Raw genomic sequence first — 19,160 nt, 5'->3', positions numbered from 1 at the left:
ATAAATGTATTGAATGTGTGTATGTGTGTTTGCAATTAGCAGTAAATTACTGTCAAGGTTATTGCGCTTGGACCAATGACAACGTCGGGATATGGTTAGGCTGATACGAGAAGTTCGGGGCATCAATGATAGGTCCACGCGAAATATATGTATGAACTAAATTTGGGAGGGGGTAAGAACATTGAAATTTGTGGAAAATTAAGATCACGTTACATCAAAACCTTTTAGGAAAAAAAAATTCAATTAATAATTAAAACCAGTAAGATATTGAGTGGATCCACCTGTATATGCTATATTATTTATTATAATATATGTATATATTATAGCAAATAAAATAATAATTGATACCAATATGATAGTAATATTAACAAAAGCTAGCTGGCTGTTACACGTGGGCCAATGACAGTGCAGGGATTTGGTTGGCTGAGGCGGACAATGAAATGAGTATTCCACCTATTGTTTTTAGACATTTTCAACATAAATTTGTTATTGGGCTGGTTACAAACAAAAATTTGAGTAGACAATTTTGCGTGGATAAAAGAGCGGTCCAGTATACTTGTTTATCAAAGTGTATGTATTACTACTTTTGATTCAACAACAAAAAAACCTTAGTCGCGATAAGTTTCATAATTATGTACATAACTTATGAAATTATTTTGATGTTTATATAATATTATATGTACCTGCAGTTGACCATAAAATAATACAGGCTATGAAATAAATCAGCATAGTGTTATAGTACATGTTAATATAATATAAAACGTTGAACACTTTACAAAAAAATATAAAGAAATTTTGTTTAATAGGTATTGTAAACCAACTTGAATACGTAGTTCTATTACAATAACGTACAGTTTTCTTCTACGCTTAACGGGATATATTATAAACGAGTCATTTTGTTTACATATAGTGTAGAGATATTTGTAAAAGCGCACATATTGTGTATTGTTAAACGTTAAACACATATCTGAAGCAGACGTCAGTGTTCTTGTTCATATGCACGATTGAAAACACCCAAGGGCCTCTTAAACACATAAAGGTATAGTAAATAAGTAAAAAAATTGTATTCCCGTGAATTGTTCAAATAACGAAAAAAAGGCCTCTCAGTCTATGTACAATTTATGTGGTAAAACGAAAGCAGAAAACAATTTTGCACGTATATTGTTCAAATAACGATATGTTTTCATTTAAACTAAAAAAATGTGAAGGTAACCTATGTACGAGTTTATAAAAAAATGGGTTTCTATAGAAAATACACAGGTGTAGAGGCCTTTTAATAATTTCAAGGTGGATTTTGTTCGGTTGCTTTAAACACGGCCCATGTATCAGTTCACAAAAAAGTAGAAAATGATTTATATAATTGGTTTGATTTTTGCAAAATAAGAGCCGTTTAAATTGCGAAAAAATAGAATCAAATAAATAAAACTGTACTGATTGGAAATGTTTTAGAGATCGAGGTCTGCCTGGAATTAGCGTCATCAATATATTTTATGTCAAACATTCACTTCCATACCTAATTCATTTCTTTATTTTTTTTTGTTGTATTTTATGCCATAATACAATTTAGTACATAGCAAATAATAAAGTTTTAATCTAATATATAAAATCGTAAGGGCTTATCGCGGTACACTATATTTGAACTTGGAAAAGAAAATAATCTAAACCAGATGTCACGAGTCTGTCTGATAGCAACGCGCGCGCATTTGTCAATTATGGCCTATCGGCTATCGGTCATTCGTGTTTGACAGTTGACACGCTATATTAATTGAAATGTTTATTTTCTATTAATTTGTTAAATAATATTAACGTATATATAATATATTCGCCTTTTTCCGTTTTATCGTGTACGGTGTTTGAGATCTATCATGTTTAAGTGTGAAGAAGTGACGGTGCCGTCGTCCGTATATACTGATAAGAGATTCCGTTGTTATATATATGTCAATTTTGTTTACTTGTAAAGTTGCATACAAATCTCTTATCTAATTAAACATGAGTGTTTAAATGACCCTAGCATTTAAGAGATTCGTTTCAAATTAATAATGACAGTACTTCTTTTTGATTTCGTAAAAGTCTTATCAATGTTGGTGTATTTTATACACTTCATTTTATAGTAAGTAAGATTTTTGCTCCAGTTGTTGTATTATTGATAGCATAAAACATTTATGGCGGGCTGCGACTTGCATAAACGTTCAGTAAAGATTTAATGATCCCATTTGTTATATGAACATAATATATTCAGTGGCGTTTAAACACAATTTAGTTGCCTGTGAATGGTCCATTAATACTTAATAAACTATTAAAATGATAAACTTTTTATGCAACTTGGCATCCTACTTTTAAAATTTAAATAATGTAAACAATAGCTCTATAATTATCAGTAAAAGGATTCTCAAGAACACTTGGTGTGTAGCAATTACCAATTGACACTTTCTTTTTTATATTTAACACAATAATAAAGCAATTGTCACTATAAGTATGATTCAACTTTAAACATCTCTGTAGCTATAATAGGTGAAAATTTAATATTTTGTTCGGATTCAGAGTTTTTTACAAAGTATTATTATTGTCTCTTTTTATAAACATTCAATTAGTATAAGAAAAACGTTAAGTGACTTATGGTTATATATATATATATATATATATATATATATATATAAAGTTTTATACAATTTTACATTTATGTATGTATACTATATAATGCTTGATGTTTTAAAAACGAAATTTCATGATATTATTTTTTTATTACATAAATAACATAGTTAAAAAAAAAAAAATTCAGTTTTGTTTTAATTTAAATGGAGTTTAAGTATTAAATTCAAATACTTTTTATTTGAATTAATTTTTTACAAAGTAATAGTTTACTTAGTAATAGTAGAATACCTACATATTTAGTAACAAAAAATAAATACCAATTTATTCATTATCATATGGATGTGGACAATAACTTTTTAAATAAATAGGTAATACTTACATTTATGTTTAAAAAATATGTACTTCTAACAAGTTATTTTTAAAATAGTTAAATAATATATCTGTAGCACTAAATTAAAATTGCCAATAACAGAACGATAGATTTTTATTAGTACTGCAGCTAATTTGTGTGTTACACTATTATGTTGTATTTTAAAATACAACACATACATTTGATAACTTTATCATTATATAATATAGAGATGAAATATTTATTAGTATTCTTTTTGCCAGTTGTCTAAGATCATTATTACTTATTACCTATATAAATGTATATGATCACTATCAAGTACTCATCTGTTTGGGGTTTTTTAAAATTATTTTTTGACTTAATTCGTTGTTTTAATATTTTAACTTTGGAAAATTCAGACATTGTAGGTGGTCTATGCGGAAATCAACAATTCACGCTAAAAAAAAGCTAATAATTGTCATTAAAGTTGAAACTGTAGTTTGTTTTATAATATTCTTTGAAATTAATTCAAATATATATTTTACTTTTTTCAGTCATATATCTGATTTCACTTTTCAGATAAATTTTTTTTAGGAAGTATTATTTTAAATTATTTACCTATCTAAAAGTAACATTTATACATGGATTAATTAAAAAATGTTTATTGTTGTTAATAATCACATTGAGATTTGTGATTCGTGACTGGTTATTTGCAATTGTAATGTAAAACTCATGGAAGAATACCGTTACAAACATATTTATCTTCCATTTGCCGCCGAGTGTTGCCAAGCTTTAAATAATAGTTTCAGCCAATAAGAAATCGCCAACAACAAAATAGTCATAAGAGCAAAAAAAACACGTCTCCAAATTACTATACAAACAAGAACAAGAAGTGTCTTCTATTCAACAAACACCGGTTGTCTAGATTATTTATCGGTCCGATCAAATTTTGTACGTTTATTCCGGTTATAATTCAATCAAGTGTATGCCACACGTTTACTTAAATTAATATTTTTGAAATTGTTACATCTTCATAATGAAGCTCATACACGGACTAGTAGTATTTTCAGGATTTTTATTAAATTCTCTATTAGCTGATTCCGTTGTTGATCTTTCCGACTCAGATTTTGAATCTTCTGTAGCACAATATGACACATCTTTGGTCATGTTTTATGCCCCATGGTAAGAAACCTTACACGTCTCATTTATGCTTGTTCGACATTTTTTATACCTATGTTATTTTTTCTCTTAGGTGTGGTCATTGTAAGAAACTCAAACCCGAGTTCGAAATAGCAGCTAAAAGTTTACTGAAAGAAGATCCTCCAGTTACATTAGCTAAGGTAAAACAAGTTCTTTTGATTCTAAAACCTAACTTTTTTTTGAAAGTATTAATTTGATGAAAAAACATTTGTTTACTTGCTATAGATTATCGTCTAATTTCTGTGTGCAAGTGACTTTTTATTTTATGTCTCCTCTTCACATATTATATCACTACAAGTACTATTACTCTTAAAAAAACCAGTACAGTGGGGTCGGTGCATAGTGGGGACGGAGCATAGTTGGGTCGGGGCATATTGGGGACGGGGAGGTCACAGGTTTACAGGAATTTTTAAATCTGAAAGTGATAAATCACTTTCGAAAAAACGCTTCGATGCAAATCGGTAGTTAGTATTTTCAAGCCAGTACAGTCCAAACCAAGCACAGTGTAAACCAGCAAAGTTAGAAAGTTTTAAATGAAGGTTCTGTATTTACAAATGAGCATCAAAGCGTTAATTTGAAAGTGATTTTATCCGAGAGGACTAGTACAGTAGAGTATTGGCATAATGTAATCAAAGCAATGAGGAAACGGAGAGGTCACAGGTCTACTAGAATTATTATAAATAAAAGTGATAAAATTGAATTAAATCGCTTTCAAATAAACGCTTTGATGCTCATTTGTAAAAACAGAACCTTCATTTAAAACTAACTTTGCTGGTTTATACTGTGCTTGGTTTGGACTGTACTGGCTTGAAAATACTAACTACCGATTTGCATCGAAGCGTTTTTTCGAAAGTGATTTTATCACTTTCAGATTTAAAAATTCCTGTGAACCTGTGACCTCCCCGTCCCCAATATGCCCCGACCCAACTATGATCCGTCCCCACTATGCACCGACCCACTGTACTGGTTTTTTTTTTTTTTTGCAAAAACTTAGTGCAACAAATAACATTTTTCCCCTATAATATATTTTATCACTACATAGTTATTACACATCTCAATTTTTGTCATTTTTTAATAATTTTTATAATTTGGGGTTAAAAGTCTTCTTTTTTTAAACAACACCTGATCACTATAAGGTGCATGGCTTTTTCTTGTCAAGTAAGTTTTGCTCACCAAAATAGCTGAAACTTAAATAATCATCTGTTAAAAAGTAAATCTTAACTAAAAAATAAATTGTTCCAGTAGATAAAAAAAAAGTGTGTCGACATGATTAAAATTTAAATATTATACTTCATAATTTTCTAGAGAAAATTTTTTTTAAATAACCCCTCTATTTAAATAACATTCTTAATCATTATTATAAGCCAGAAAGAACGGAAGATTTACATTGCTTAACTACTTCACATTTTTTATATCATTTTTTTCCTAGGCAGTTGTTGTAATATAAATTATTTAATTTTTATTAAAAATAATAGATAGGCTATAATTATGTATCAATCCAATCAGAACCATTTAGTGAGAGAATTTCACAAATTTATTAACAGTTTATATATTTTTGTTGTTATGAAAAATGAGAAAACCTTGATAAACTAAACTATACTTGTTGTATCGTTATCACTTATCAGGTTCAGCTCATTCAAAGTGTCTTTGTGTCGATTATAGCTTTTCTGCATAAAGTTAATTTTTGTAAAAGTGTCGCTTACACCAATTAGCCTTCAAACAGTTAAACTACTAAAATTCAAACCAATGTATAAACATGTCTTCCTACCAAGTATAGATTGGTTATATTGGCACCAGTTCCGACAAATCAATTTATTCAAAATTTAAAATGATCTGGTTTTTATCTTAATTCATATTATATCAAATTTTCATGATTTCAACCTCTCAATTGTGTCCAAATGACATGAAAAAAATACTGGCAAATCGTAACAGTGAATGTACAAATTCATGTATAACATGTTCAATGACATGACTTACAATAATCATTGTTACAGTGTAGTTGTTTACCAGCATTTATTTAAAATCATTTAGAGACTATTGGGAGGTGGAGACCACAAACATTTGAAATAGACCAAAATAAGGGGCACTTTATTAGATAAACATATATCAAATAGTCTATATACGACAAAACACTACTAAATTGGTTAGGACAACTGAAATTTTAGGTGATGTAAAATAAATTACACTTAATAGAATATTATATAAACATATAAGTATAATATTGGATTACTCTTTCTGTAGGTGGATTGTACTGAAGCTGGAAAAGAAACTTGCAACAAATTTGGCGTCTCTGGATATCCTACACTTAAAATATTCCGAAATGGAGAAATGTCTAAAGAGTATAGTGGTCCCAGAGATGCCGGTAAAAAAAACTATTATATACCATGTCTTAGTATTTATAAGAAAATTAATAGTATATTTAAAAGATATTAATATACATTTTTATGATGCTATCAGAGCCGTAGTGAGTTGGAGGGCAAATACCCGGTGAGTCACTTTTGTTCCAGAACATAAGGCTAATAGGTGACATAATGTTCATGTCTTGAGGTTTTTAATAAATCAAAATAGTAATTTTGCAGTAATCATGGGCCATCTTTAAAATGTCTTACCTGACATTCCCAGTCTGGCCTAGGATGATAATAACTTTATTTATTTGTAATTTTCGAAATTATGGGAGTACATAAAGCGTGTTGCAACTTTTCCGCTTTAGATTTTTTCTCTTTTTAACTTTTCATCTTAAAAATTTAGTATTCATTGAATGGGTTATTATTTAACCAATAACCTTTGTACTTAATTCTTGAAAATTCCAAAAAAAAATAATTTGTGTTATTTCTTTTCTGGTCAATTTAAGAACATTAAAATAATGACGTAGGAAGTTATTATAATTATTTTTTTAATAAACATTATTTATTTTATTTATAGATGGTATTGTTAAGTACATGAAATCACAAGTAGAACCAAGCTCAAGGACTCTTGCCCCATTGGAATCAGTCGAGCTGTTGAAGTCTAAGGATGATGTTGTTGTTATTGGACTGTTCTAAACTGAAACTGATCTCAAAGGAAAATTCATACAATTAGCTAACAAGTTACGTGAAAAGGTCAACTTCGGGCACACCACATCTGAATCAGTGTTGGATAAATTCAACTACAAGTAAGTAAAAAAAAAAAACGGAAACTATTTCTAAAAATAACATAATATTTTGTATTTTATTTAAAAGTATCTAAATAATTTAAGAATTTTGAAGATGATTTTGTTGTTTACGATGGGGAAGAATCAGCATCTGCATTGGAATCGTAGATTACTTCCAACTAGTAAATAATGCATAAATTAATACAAATTAATTATACAAATCAGTTATTAATTTTTTTTTTTATTAGAAATAACAATCTGTACAAAATAAAGTGTACAATAAGTTTTTTTTTGTAGACATTTTTAATTACATAGCATCAGTAACTATTTAAACTATTTTGAATTTATTGCTTAGTTCTAGTTTGATCGTTGTAAATACAACACATAATTTAAAATAACAGCGTCACGCTTTTTTTGTAACACTTTTTTCGGTTATGTGCCAGAGCTAATTACCACCCCAACCCCATTCCCACGTGAATAGTAAAAAATAATTAGTTAAGCATATAATAAAATGCATAAGGGACCTCTCGGGGTATCTTTATAGGTAATATGGAGAAAGATAGCAGACCTATGTATGGGGAGATTTATGTTAATTAGCTTTTGATCTTATAAAATAAGATTGTATGAACTTTAACGGTGTTCGATACTTCGGTATTTTTGGCATGTTCGGTGTTTAAAATTTTATTGATCTTTCTTATTTATTTCTCAGTATTAACTTTTAATCCTATCCTCGCACGTTTCCTGGTCGGACGATTTCGTAAGTAATAAATTATCCTAAATCGTTTAATCTTTTTACTCCTATTCTAAAACAACACGGTGTTCGTGGGTTCCATGCAACCGTGGTCTAATATATGCGACTATTCAAATTTATATTCCTAATATTGTGTGTTCCTGAGTATAGCGGTCGTATAGCAACTTGTTGTATTAACTACACCGAGGAACACATATTGAGAGTGTGTTAGACCCTTTTATATTTTTCATATTAAAATAATTAATTTATTATTGAAAATCTTAATTTAATTATTGTAAAAAGACTCCTTTTAACGGTGCTCGTACATAAGGGTATTAAACCGTGCTCGAGGAGTGTTTTCATTTAAATTACGGTGTTCGTGTGTTACACATACAACCGTATTTGTAGCAGTTATTAATTGATATATATATTTTATTTCTTTATTACATTATCTTACTTATTATTTATTAAAAGGAAAATTGCATAAAATATTAATAAAAGAATCATTGTATTTATTTAAATATAAAACTGAGTCTTATATTGTTCTTTATCGATAAAGTAAAAATTAAGACATAAAGAAAACAATCAAAGAAGGGATCGTTTCAAACCCCAAACTCATTCCCACCCCTAACCCCATACCTCTTATCTCTAATCTCTTAGCTCTTCCCCTATCCCCTTTTCCTATTTCATACTGTAACGGTCACATTTAACCGCCTTTTAGAGACTTTAGGGACATTTAAGTGTAGATACGGCCTAGCCATCCATCCCGTCTTCGGGTCCACTAATTTAACCCTATCGACTGTCGTTTCAGCCTAGCCTAGCCAACTAGCCAAGCAGACACGTTACAATATCATACCCCTATCTCCTATTTTTTATCTCTAATCTCTTATCTCTTATTAGATAAGAGCGTAATGCTTTTTTGGTAACACTTTTTTCGGTCATGTGCCAGAGCTAATTCCCTACCATCACCAATAGAACTCCAAAATAATTTAAAAGTATATCGTATTTTGTATATTTACTCAAATTATCAAAACTATTATATATTTATTTGTGGTCATTTATGCATTGATTTCTTGCAATTTATGAATCAACAACTATAAGTTTTTCAGGTTTTTCGGGTCAGTTGGCACTGCTGACAGCCTTCCTATTCACACATTATGTCATTTTATCGTTGTCATCAGACTTGCTGATTATACATATTTTGTATAGATTGTAAATAAAGAAAATATATTTTTAATAAAAAAAATAAAAAGTTTATCAGGTAACACGACAGAGTTATCAACGAATATTTTCCCAACACTTACTGTAGCAGAGGACTCAGAAATAGCGTTATTTTCTCCGCTCACCGGAAAATCATTGAATCATAAATATGTTATAAGCTATAGAATTACGGTCCGTACAACCGCCATTATTTTTTAACATGTACCTATTTGTTTTATCGCTGGTGGTCATTTTAAACATATTTGTCCGTAACGTAACGCTGGATGTCACACTCAGAGGCGGTGGTGAGAAGAGGAGGAGATTAAAAAATACGAAATTAAAGATAAAAATTAAGATAATGTATGAGATATAAAGCATTAGAGATAAAAAATACGAGTCTTAATAATAGAGATATTGATTTCTGGTTTACATCATTTCATCTTCAATATGTAGTGCCGGACACTCGATTTTATAATATTGTTTATTTATTTATTCATGGTTTTTTTGTTGCCTACCGTATTATGCAATAGTTATTCAGAAATTGTTAAAATCTAACAAGGCTCGACGAGGACAAAAAAAAAGAATAAAAACAATTAACAGATTGCGAAAACTCTAATATTTATTTTCAACCATAATACCAACCGATATGTTTCATCTTCAGTGAATACAAGTGATATAACAGTAAAATATATATTAATATAGGTACTTGATATCTATAAATTTAATTAAGCGCAAAAAGAACCAAAACAATTATTATTTTTGGAATTTGGTTAAACGGCTGGAGCTTGAGCCGGTGCCTCCAAGTATACACAACGAAATTCCTACAGAATAAAATAATCATAAAAGTATTTTCAAAAAATACATATATTAACTGAACTAACATTGCCTGCTAAACTGCGAACGCCAGTTATACGAATGTACTGTATCGGCCTGGCTTCAAATTTCAACAACTGCCAAGATCGTGTCAGCTCCTTAGATTTGTCCACAATCGTTTCCCAATATTTACTATCGACAGATACTTGAATAGTATAACTGTAAGTTTGTGCATCGCCACCCCAAAGTAGCATCCTGTCAATTTTAGCAATAATAATATTGTCTTAGTTTAATAATCAATACATTTTATGAATAACAGGATAATTCGGCCAAGTTAAACCTTTATTTTTCATGTGAATAAACGAATGATGAAAAACATTATAATTATTTGGTAATCAATATTAATGCAAAAATATAGTTTAAAAAAAAAAGAATAAAATACATTATTATTTAAGTTCCTAAAATTGTTTCAATTAATATTAGGATCAAAATCATTAAAATTTTTTTTTTGTCATTTTTGTTAATGTTGTTCATTTACATTACCATTGATAATTTATTTAATGAAATACAGACAATTTTTAAATTAAAGAAAAAACAAGAATGCATATGATGTTGACTAGTCTATTTAGAATCAACGAAATAATGCCAATTGGGGAAATTTGTGTTAATACATTCTAAGAAATAAATTGTCAATATAAGTCTTATGTTGGCTTGGTCAGCATAGTGGATAGATTGCTATTAAATTAACTTTAATTATATTTAGAACAATAATTACTAGTTCAATTTTTATATTTCTTTTTAATACGTTTTTTTTATATTTCAAGTCCATTATTTTATAAACACGATTTTCAAAAATTTAAAATTTTGAACCACAAAATAATATTAACGTGTTATTATTGTGTACGAAATTTAAAAAGCGAATTTAACCTATTTACACTATAAAATATAGTTTGTATAAAACATCTCAAAAATAAATTTTTTAAATCAGTCACATTGAATTACAATTATTTATTTTGGCGGTGACTTCAAATATTAAAGAACAATGACGATTATTTTAAACATTTTGGACAATATTTTAACACCAGAATTTTCGTTTTGATACTTTTTCTCATACCTTATGTGCATAATTTTCTTTATCTCACACGCGTTTACCCAATAAGTCAAAATATGCAAAAGTATGCAATATAAGTTTATTGATTTGAAATATAATCTTTGTGAATCGAATTTATACCGTATTTTTAGGTATAAATCTGGTTTTACCATAAAAATTAGCAAACTTATAATCTGTAGCTATGAAGGAATCTTACAGGTTATGAATATGAAATCTTTAAATTATAGGCGAGTTAATTGTTATTTCATTTTTCTTTTAACTAACTAATAATTTCATTGATTGTCCCGAGTTATTACGTTTAATACATTTTAAATGTCCTAGACTAAACCGAGCCAAGGAATTATTTTATATTGGTAATATTAAATCTAGATATTTATCTTTTTCACCTCATACCAATTTAATGATAAACGGCAATAAGTTAAATTTAGAAACCTATATATTTAATTGTAATTTTTAGTCATTTAAAATATCATACGTAAGAGTACGTTGTAAATTTATTATTTTTTATATAGCTGATATGTATTTATTTTATGTTAAGTATAGCTTATATTGTACACATCATAGTATTTAAATAATTGTTTTTGCTGTGATTTCTACTTTCAGATACTATAAAATTAATCTCATTGTAATTGGATTATATATATATAATCCATTTTTTGCTCGACTTGAAAATAAACAACTCAACCATTACAAAATATTAAAAACCGTATTTATTTCTTAACTCTTTATTATATTACTACATTAAGCATATACTGTATACATTTCATAGTATTGACTATTGTTACTTGGTTTAATGTGTTCATATGAACATTAAAAGTATACTTTTTATTTGATAAACGGTTGTTTTTCTCGTTGTACGAAACATAAACAAAAATTTGGAGTGGTAAATGATAAAACAATTAACAAGATAAATTATACACTTGTAACACGTTCACTGTCCTGATGTTAAATTTAATCAAAAGTTATCAGTCCTATGATCCATATATGGGTCACGTTAAATCTATTTAAGTAGTCCATGATCCACATGTGGTTCATTTCAAACATTTTTTTCTCTGGACATTTATCTGTATGGACTATATTCTATGAAATTCATAATGACACAATTGGACAGATGAGATGATAGGGACTTAATTAATTAATTAATTAATAAATTAGGGACTTGTCTAAAAATAAATCATGAACCACATAGGGGTCATCGCACAGTGAACGTGGTAAGATAAGAATTCGATTTTTTATTTGCTAAATTATATTAAAAAACCAAGACTGAATAAAATTAACATATCTGTAATTAACTTGTCAATAATAGAAATGTAACATATTGCTGTATATAGTGATGTATTTATAGCAAGTCACTAGAGCGATAAAGTTTGTTTGATGACTTCCCACTGGAAGCAATCTGTCTCCAATTACATATTTTGGTTAAAAAATAGTTTATTAGTATATTCATTCAATTTATGTGACACTAATTTACTTTTTTACACTTAATCCAACAGTTTACATTTTTTTTCTTCTATTTTGTGTTTTATCATTTTATTCACTTTATTACTTATAAAAACTTAATCGTAAACCACTAGAAAGATGTCAATAAACTCAAAATAAAAACAAATATGTATAAAATAAAATATATAATTTCATAATAGTATCTTTAATCCACGGCAAGCTCGCGACAAATACAATTATGCATATAGCTGGCATTTAGTTTAAACGCACGGATTTTGAGCCTATGTTTCTGTCATCGTAATATCTGTATCGTTGTTCTTCTGACAAATTGAAATTCCCTATCAATTTTCATCCTTATGATAGTGAACAAATATATATTAGAGTATTTGTTACCGCACGATTATCTTCAACGACGTTGGAATCTAATATTACATGAGCAGGAGCCTCCAAGTATACACAACGAAAATCCTACAGCATAAAGGAGTTATATTAAAAGTAGAAAAACACTTACATTAGTTTAATTAACACCCATTAATTTTACTCACACCGCCAGCTGAACTGCGAACGCCAGTAATACGAATGTCCAACATCGGCCTGGCTTCAAATTGCAACACCTGCCAAGATCGTGTCAGCTCCTTAGATTTGTCTATAATCGTTTCCCAATACTCATTGTTGACAGATGATTCGATAGTGTAACCATAGGCTTGGCGATCGCCTCCCCAAAGCAGCATCCTGTCAAATATAGCAATAATTTTGTTAATATTATCCATTTACACGGCCGTTTCTAAATGTATTAATGAACTACAGATTGAACAAAAATACATATTATATTGTATCGTTACGTCTAAGTAGAACACATACAGTAATAAAAATTGAGGGAATGGGTTTTGTTACGTCCTAAAAAATTTATTTAAAACAAGAATCTTATCGAAAAAAGACAAAACATTTAATTAAGCATGATTCTGATGAATTGTACGAGTTCGAGACAGGCTCTGCGATGAAAATATGAAACAATACTTGCAGAGTTTGATTGAAAAAGTTTAAAAGAAATTATGTATAGACCGTTCATGAATTGTCAAAAGAAGGAGCATCCTATCAATGATGGCAATAATATTACTGTCTTAGTTTAATAATCAATAAAAGTCATGAAAAACAGATACTTCGGCCAAGTTAAATCTTTGTTTTATATGTAAATAAACGAATGATAAAAAAAATTATAATTACATTAAAATGATATCATTCCAACGATAGGAAATGTTTAAAAAAAAATCAAAAGAAGGCTTATATGTTGGTCATGTCAGCATAGCGAATAGATTGTTATAAAACATTGCAAATTATTTATACTATTACCTCATCGAACTAAGTATATACGGTTGTACAACGGGAACCACTATGGAACCCGTGCCCAGCCAATGCCATGTGTATTTGTCATTCCTAGACGAGCATTCATAGTAGTCATCTAATAGCGACCTACCTTTTACACTATTTTCACCATTGATTACAGATCCACACATACCTATTGTAAGTGACAAGCCTAATTTTAAAAAGCGCATTAGCAGTACTTTTGGTTCCAACAAAGCGTATATAACGAACTACGCGTTGATGAATCCACAGTCGTTGAATTGATCGACAATTATAATTCGAGTGATCTACAGCAAGTGTCCATTCGCTCTCGTCCATTGAAACTTCAATGTAATACGAATAAAACCTTAAGTATCACAATACAATTCGTATAACTTGTAGAGTAGTGATTTGTAAAATAGTATAGAAAAAACTAAATAATGGGAACAGAGTTATTGAATAATGAAAACAAGTTATCGACAACTAATACTTAATAAACAATGATTTTACAATATTTGATACATTTGTTCGCTATACTTGTAATTAAATCAAATGCTCATAAAATAAAACAGTTAAACATTCAATTATTATTCATTGTTAATTAGTTACGAATGTTTTGAATAAATATTCAAATACATTTTGTTTACATGTAACGGGAATTTTAGTTTAAAATATTTATAAATTCAAAACATACTTTGGATTCATAGCACTTCCATCCGATAACATAAGTTCAATATAGTTTATAATTGATGGTTTTTCTAATTTTGTCATACGAGTACCGCTGTCAAAATGATCGATAACGGGAGGAAAACACCGAGACCGAAGAATAAGACTCGCTTGGGGTTCTAAATGATGAAATAATCGAAAACAACATAATATTAGCGAATTACTAATTTATGTGTACAGCGAGCATACTTAGTTGTCCACGAAATTGCAGTTTATCTGGTGACAAAGTGTTTCTAAATTGTATGGCGTAAGGAATTGCATTACCCAATTGTGATTTTCGAGCCTCGGACAGTTCTTCATCACTCATTAACGGATACCTGACGGCGGATAAGACTCTGATTTTAGTATCAGGATCCACGTCGATTTGATTCTCATTGATCCAGCGACAAACCATACGGAATATAACTAATTCGTTAGCATAAAACGAGTCACGTTTTAGGATTTCATGGAGAGCTTCCTAAGAGCAAAAATTGTTCCTCGACTTTTCAGTTAACATTAGCAATATCATTTTTTTATTTTCAAAAAAAAAGTCATTACCGATGACAAAGAAAGAAAATCATCTGGTTGCAACACATCCAAAGCATGGTCATCAATAAAGTTGCTTGATTCGACTTCAAGATCCTTGTATTGATAAAGCCGTGTCATATCAAGGAACGAACATACATTGTGTACTTCTATTTTTTTTTTTAAAATACTCGCCTAGCAAGTGTTTTAAGTTGAAGAAGCTAAATAAATCCGAAACACGACTTAGTTCGAAAATCTCATCACCCTAAAAAATAAATAATGTAATTAATATTTTTTTATTAACCTGTTTTTCTATAATACAAATAATTTAAATTAATAGATCAAACACATACTATCGGCCAAACGATCACACAACCTTATTAAAAATTATATTATGCCGTTTTATAGCCGTAGTAATAACTGTTAAAGCCGCTAACGTTTAGCCAGAAATAATAAAAACCTTACCTCCTTGCTTACACTATAGGCTTTGTATAAAAGGTTCAACTAAAAATTTGAATGTCTATAATTAAAATTTTAGAAAATAGCAACGTTCTCGTTTGATGCTTCAAAATACTTTGCTATTGTACAAACAATAGACATCGACAACAAAACGCACAAGTGGATAACAATATATTTTACAAAAGCTAGTTGGCTGTTGCGCTTGGGCCAACGACAGTGCGGAGATTTAGTTTGGCTGAGACGGGAAGTGCGGTACAATGATGGTCGGTCGTAAATGGCCGCACGAAATAACTATATGAATTCAAAGGTTGTATGACTTTTGGCTAACCAACAAAAATACCAGCGATGTTCTTGGATTACATGTTATAATAAACGAGCAAACGACAAAACACAGTTTAACGTAAATTGTTATTTGCCAATTAATAGGTCATCTCGTGGAATTAGTGTTCAGACGTATGAAAGTTATGATTAATTTACTAACATTTATAACATGAGTCATGTCCTTCGTACATCATACAAATGAAAATGTACAGTTTAATGCATAGTAAAAATGAAATATAATACAAACAACAATATCATAGCACAATAACACAAATTTAAAACATACCAAGTAGGCTGAATTCTCTAGTAAATTAAGCGATTGCTAAATGAAACATTTTATGAATCACACGGTTTCAACAATAATTATTAGCGTCATAGTGAAGAACAAGCCAAAGTGTTTTGGCTAAACAACAAAAATGCCAGTAATATTGTTATACTTCTTGCACCACCCTCATATAATAAATGAGCAAACGACAAAATACAATAATTTAACCTATGTTGTTATTTGCTAGTTAATAGGTACTTTCGTGAAAGTGATGTTGATTTATTTATTTATTTTTATATTTTGGGTCGTGTTCCTCGTACATCACACAACTAAAAATTTACACTATATTGCACAATAATAATTGAATTAGTCGCATGGAAAAGAATAAAAAAAGCGAAAAAACTATTGTACTAAATAGGAACTTCAAAATAAAAATGTTAAAGTAAAACTTTTACTAATCATTTAATGATCTAAGCAAAAATGATTAATTACTTGGTAGTTAATTGTTTTTTTTTTGTTATTATATATCATTCGCTGCAGATTAGTATTCCATTATGATATAAAATTTATACAAAAACCCGCAGAGATTTTCGTATTCTCCAAAGTGTTTTTAACTTTCAAAAGTTAAACGGTAACATACATATTGAAATCATTTTCCTAAAATGCAATTTGTTTTAAAAGTCGATAAAACTCTGAAGCTTAAAAAAAATCCGATACAAATGGGAGTATTTTGTGTATAGTATAAAATCATATTATTTTGAATGTTTTAAAGTAAACGAGTATTTTTATAAATATTGCATTATTTTATTTCTTTACTAAATGTTTTAATTTTATTTTCAGTGCCTTTTTCTACCACTCATAATGAACGAAACCACACCCTACATTAACTGTTGTATTTGGAAAATGAGTCTTTCACTAATAGTTTTTACTTTTTAGATATTATTAACATGAATATGTTTTTGGGCTGGTTACAAAAAAAAAATTTGTGTTGACAAAAAAAAGTTCCAGCACACTTGTTTATTCATAACTTATTATTCTATATATTGTTACTGTTAGCCAAATAACAAAATATATAAGTTAGCAATTATAGGTATATACATAACTCATCGATTAGAGATTTCTGCGATTAAAATGTAAAGGGTAAAATTATTTAATATAATATTATATGTACCTGGAGTTGACTATAAAATAATATAGGCTGAACAATAAAACAACATAGTGTTATAATACATGTTATTGTAATATCAATTTTTGAACACTTAACAAACCAATATAAATAAAGTTTTTTCCGTAGATTTTGTAGACCAACTTGAATATGTAGTTTTATCACAACGACGTACAATTGTTTTTTACACTTAACGGTATTTGTTATAAACGGGTCATTGTATTTACATATAAGGTAAATAAGTATAAAAAATAATGTGCACGTGTATTGTTCAAATAATAACATGTCTTCACCATTAACTAAAAAAATGTGAAGGTTGTATCTAAGTACGAATTTACAAAAGGAGTTTTCAATAGAAAATATACAGGTATTTAGGCCTTTTAATAATTTAAAAGTGGATTTTGTCCGGTTATTCAGAGTTTCTGGTAAATTAAAGAGTAACACATTCTTCAGCCGTGCTTGTCTGTCGATCATCTCGGATATTAATTCATCATTACCTAAAATTGATGAATATGTTTTTGACGATTCAATTTTAGTTTCAATAGTCTCCACTTTAGTTTTTAAGGAGTCATGTTGAGATGATAAAGTGTTTAATTTCGTAGCATGTTCATTAACTTTATTAGTAGAATCGCTAGTTTATCCGCGAGAGAATTGAATGATGCTACTAATTTATTATTTGAAGCTTTAAATTAATTCACAGATTCAATTAAAATATCAAGTTTATCATCTATGTTTGTAAAATAAGTGATACGGCGTAAGATGTAGATAAAACATTTATCAATTGAATACTAAATAATAAGGGGCAGCGTATAGGTAATAATAGGTTGATTTTTACAAAATAAGACCCAATTAAATTATGAAAAAACAAATTATTTGTATCGATTAGATGTGATTTAGAGCTCGAAGTCTACCTGGAATTACCGTCATCAATATATTTTTGGTCAACCATTCACTTCCATACTTAATACTAAATGATAAATTAAAAAGGTATCCAAATATTTTGCGATAATTCGGCAATCTCGGCATAGAATGGACACCTGCATAAATCTTCCAAATATAAATTATTAGCAGTTCATCCCGATTAGCGTGTAAGCCATCATAGGTAGAGGAGACAACAGACACACGGGGTAATGAGTCAGGGGCACTGCAATGCCCAGTAATTGACATATTACCATCTTCAGACCGCGACCTATTTAAGCTCAAGTCATTACTTAATATTTCGTGAACGCTTTAGGATCCAGGTAGAGGTGTAATTCATAACACCAAGTGGCCACTGAGCGGCCGGCATGTGACTGAAACCAACATAATATTATAAGGGACACATCATTATCAGTTAAAATTTTATTCTCAATTCAGAGTCGCTAGAATTATTTTATATTAAATTATGTGTCGCATGCCATATGTTGGTTTTAGTCACATGCGGACGCAAATGTGGCCAGATACCAAAAAATCGTGTTACATATCAATTCAACAAGATTTGTTCTCCCAATTTCAAATCTGACATTATTTATTTTCGTAAGACAATTTTTTAACGAGATACGAGTTCTATTTTAAATAATTTTAAAAATTAAAAAAAAATGAATACCATTTCATGTACCCATAAAGCATCCTGAATGTCTCATTTGAAGCTCGGTAGAATTTTACATGACAGCTAGTATACATATACATATATATATAGATTTAATTATTTAAGAAACCTGTTTCTTTTTCTTGTTTTGGAAGTTAAGTTATTTAGAGGTACGGCCGCCTGTTAAGTTCTTCAAGCGATATATTTATATAAATGTATATAAATGAGACTTAAGGGATACTTAAGTGTAGATACGGCTTAGTCATCC

The 19,160-nt window shown here is 29.1% G+C and overlaps 1 protein-coding gene and 1 long non-coding RNA gene across 2 annotated transcripts; one reads left to right on the top strand and one right to left on the bottom strand.

Annotated features, from left to right (window-relative positions):
* Positions 1-3,992: 3,992 nt before the first annotated feature.
* LOC126842257 (uncharacterized) lies at positions 3,993-6,473 on the top strand. Its single transcript, XR_007686292.1, has 3 exons — positions 3,993-4,102; positions 4,173-4,260; positions 6,362-6,473. It is a non-coding gene; the product is annotated as an uncharacterized LOC126842257 (long non-coding RNA).
* Positions 6,474-13,065: 6,592 nt separating this feature from the next.
* LOC126842258 (BTB/POZ domain-containing protein 9-like) lies at positions 13,066-15,256 on the bottom strand. Its single transcript, XM_050579143.1, has 4 exons — positions 15,149-15,256; positions 14,801-15,068; positions 14,580-14,730; positions 13,066-13,276 (listed from the first exon to the last, which is right to left on the bottom strand). Exons 1-4 carry the CDS (start codon positions 15,254-15,256, stop codon positions 13,066-13,068), a joined length of 738 nt encoding a protein of 245 aa, XP_050435100.1.
* Positions 15,257-19,160: the final 3,904 nt, after the last annotated feature.

This window comes from Adelges cooleyi, unplaced genomic scaffold (genome assembly GCF_023614345.1).
Source record: "Adelges cooleyi isolate 19-005CV unplaced genomic scaffold, UGA_ACOO_1.1 ACOO_flye_CR_arks_rails_tigmint_CR_PRNA_471, whole genome shotgun sequence".
Classification (NCBI taxonomy): Eukaryota; Metazoa; Arthropoda; class Insecta; order Hemiptera; family Adelgidae; genus Adelges; species Adelges cooleyi.
This window is presented reverse-complemented; position numbering and strand designations above follow the sequence as displayed.

Excerpts from the sequence above, each read along its gene's own strand:
- LOC126842258 (XM_050579143.1), bottom strand. The coding sequence starts at position 15,256 with ATGACACGGCTTTATCAATACAAGGATCTTGAAGTCGAATCAAGCAAC. Across the intron at positions 15,069-15,148 it reads ATTTTCTTTCTTTGTCATCG|GAAGCTCTCCATGAAATCCT; the intron begins GTAATGACTTTT and ends TTTTGCTCTTAG. Across the intron at positions 14,731-14,800 it reads GCAATTTCGTGGACAACTAA|AACCCCAAGCGAGTCTTATT; the intron begins GTATGCTCGCTG and ends TTCATCATTTAG.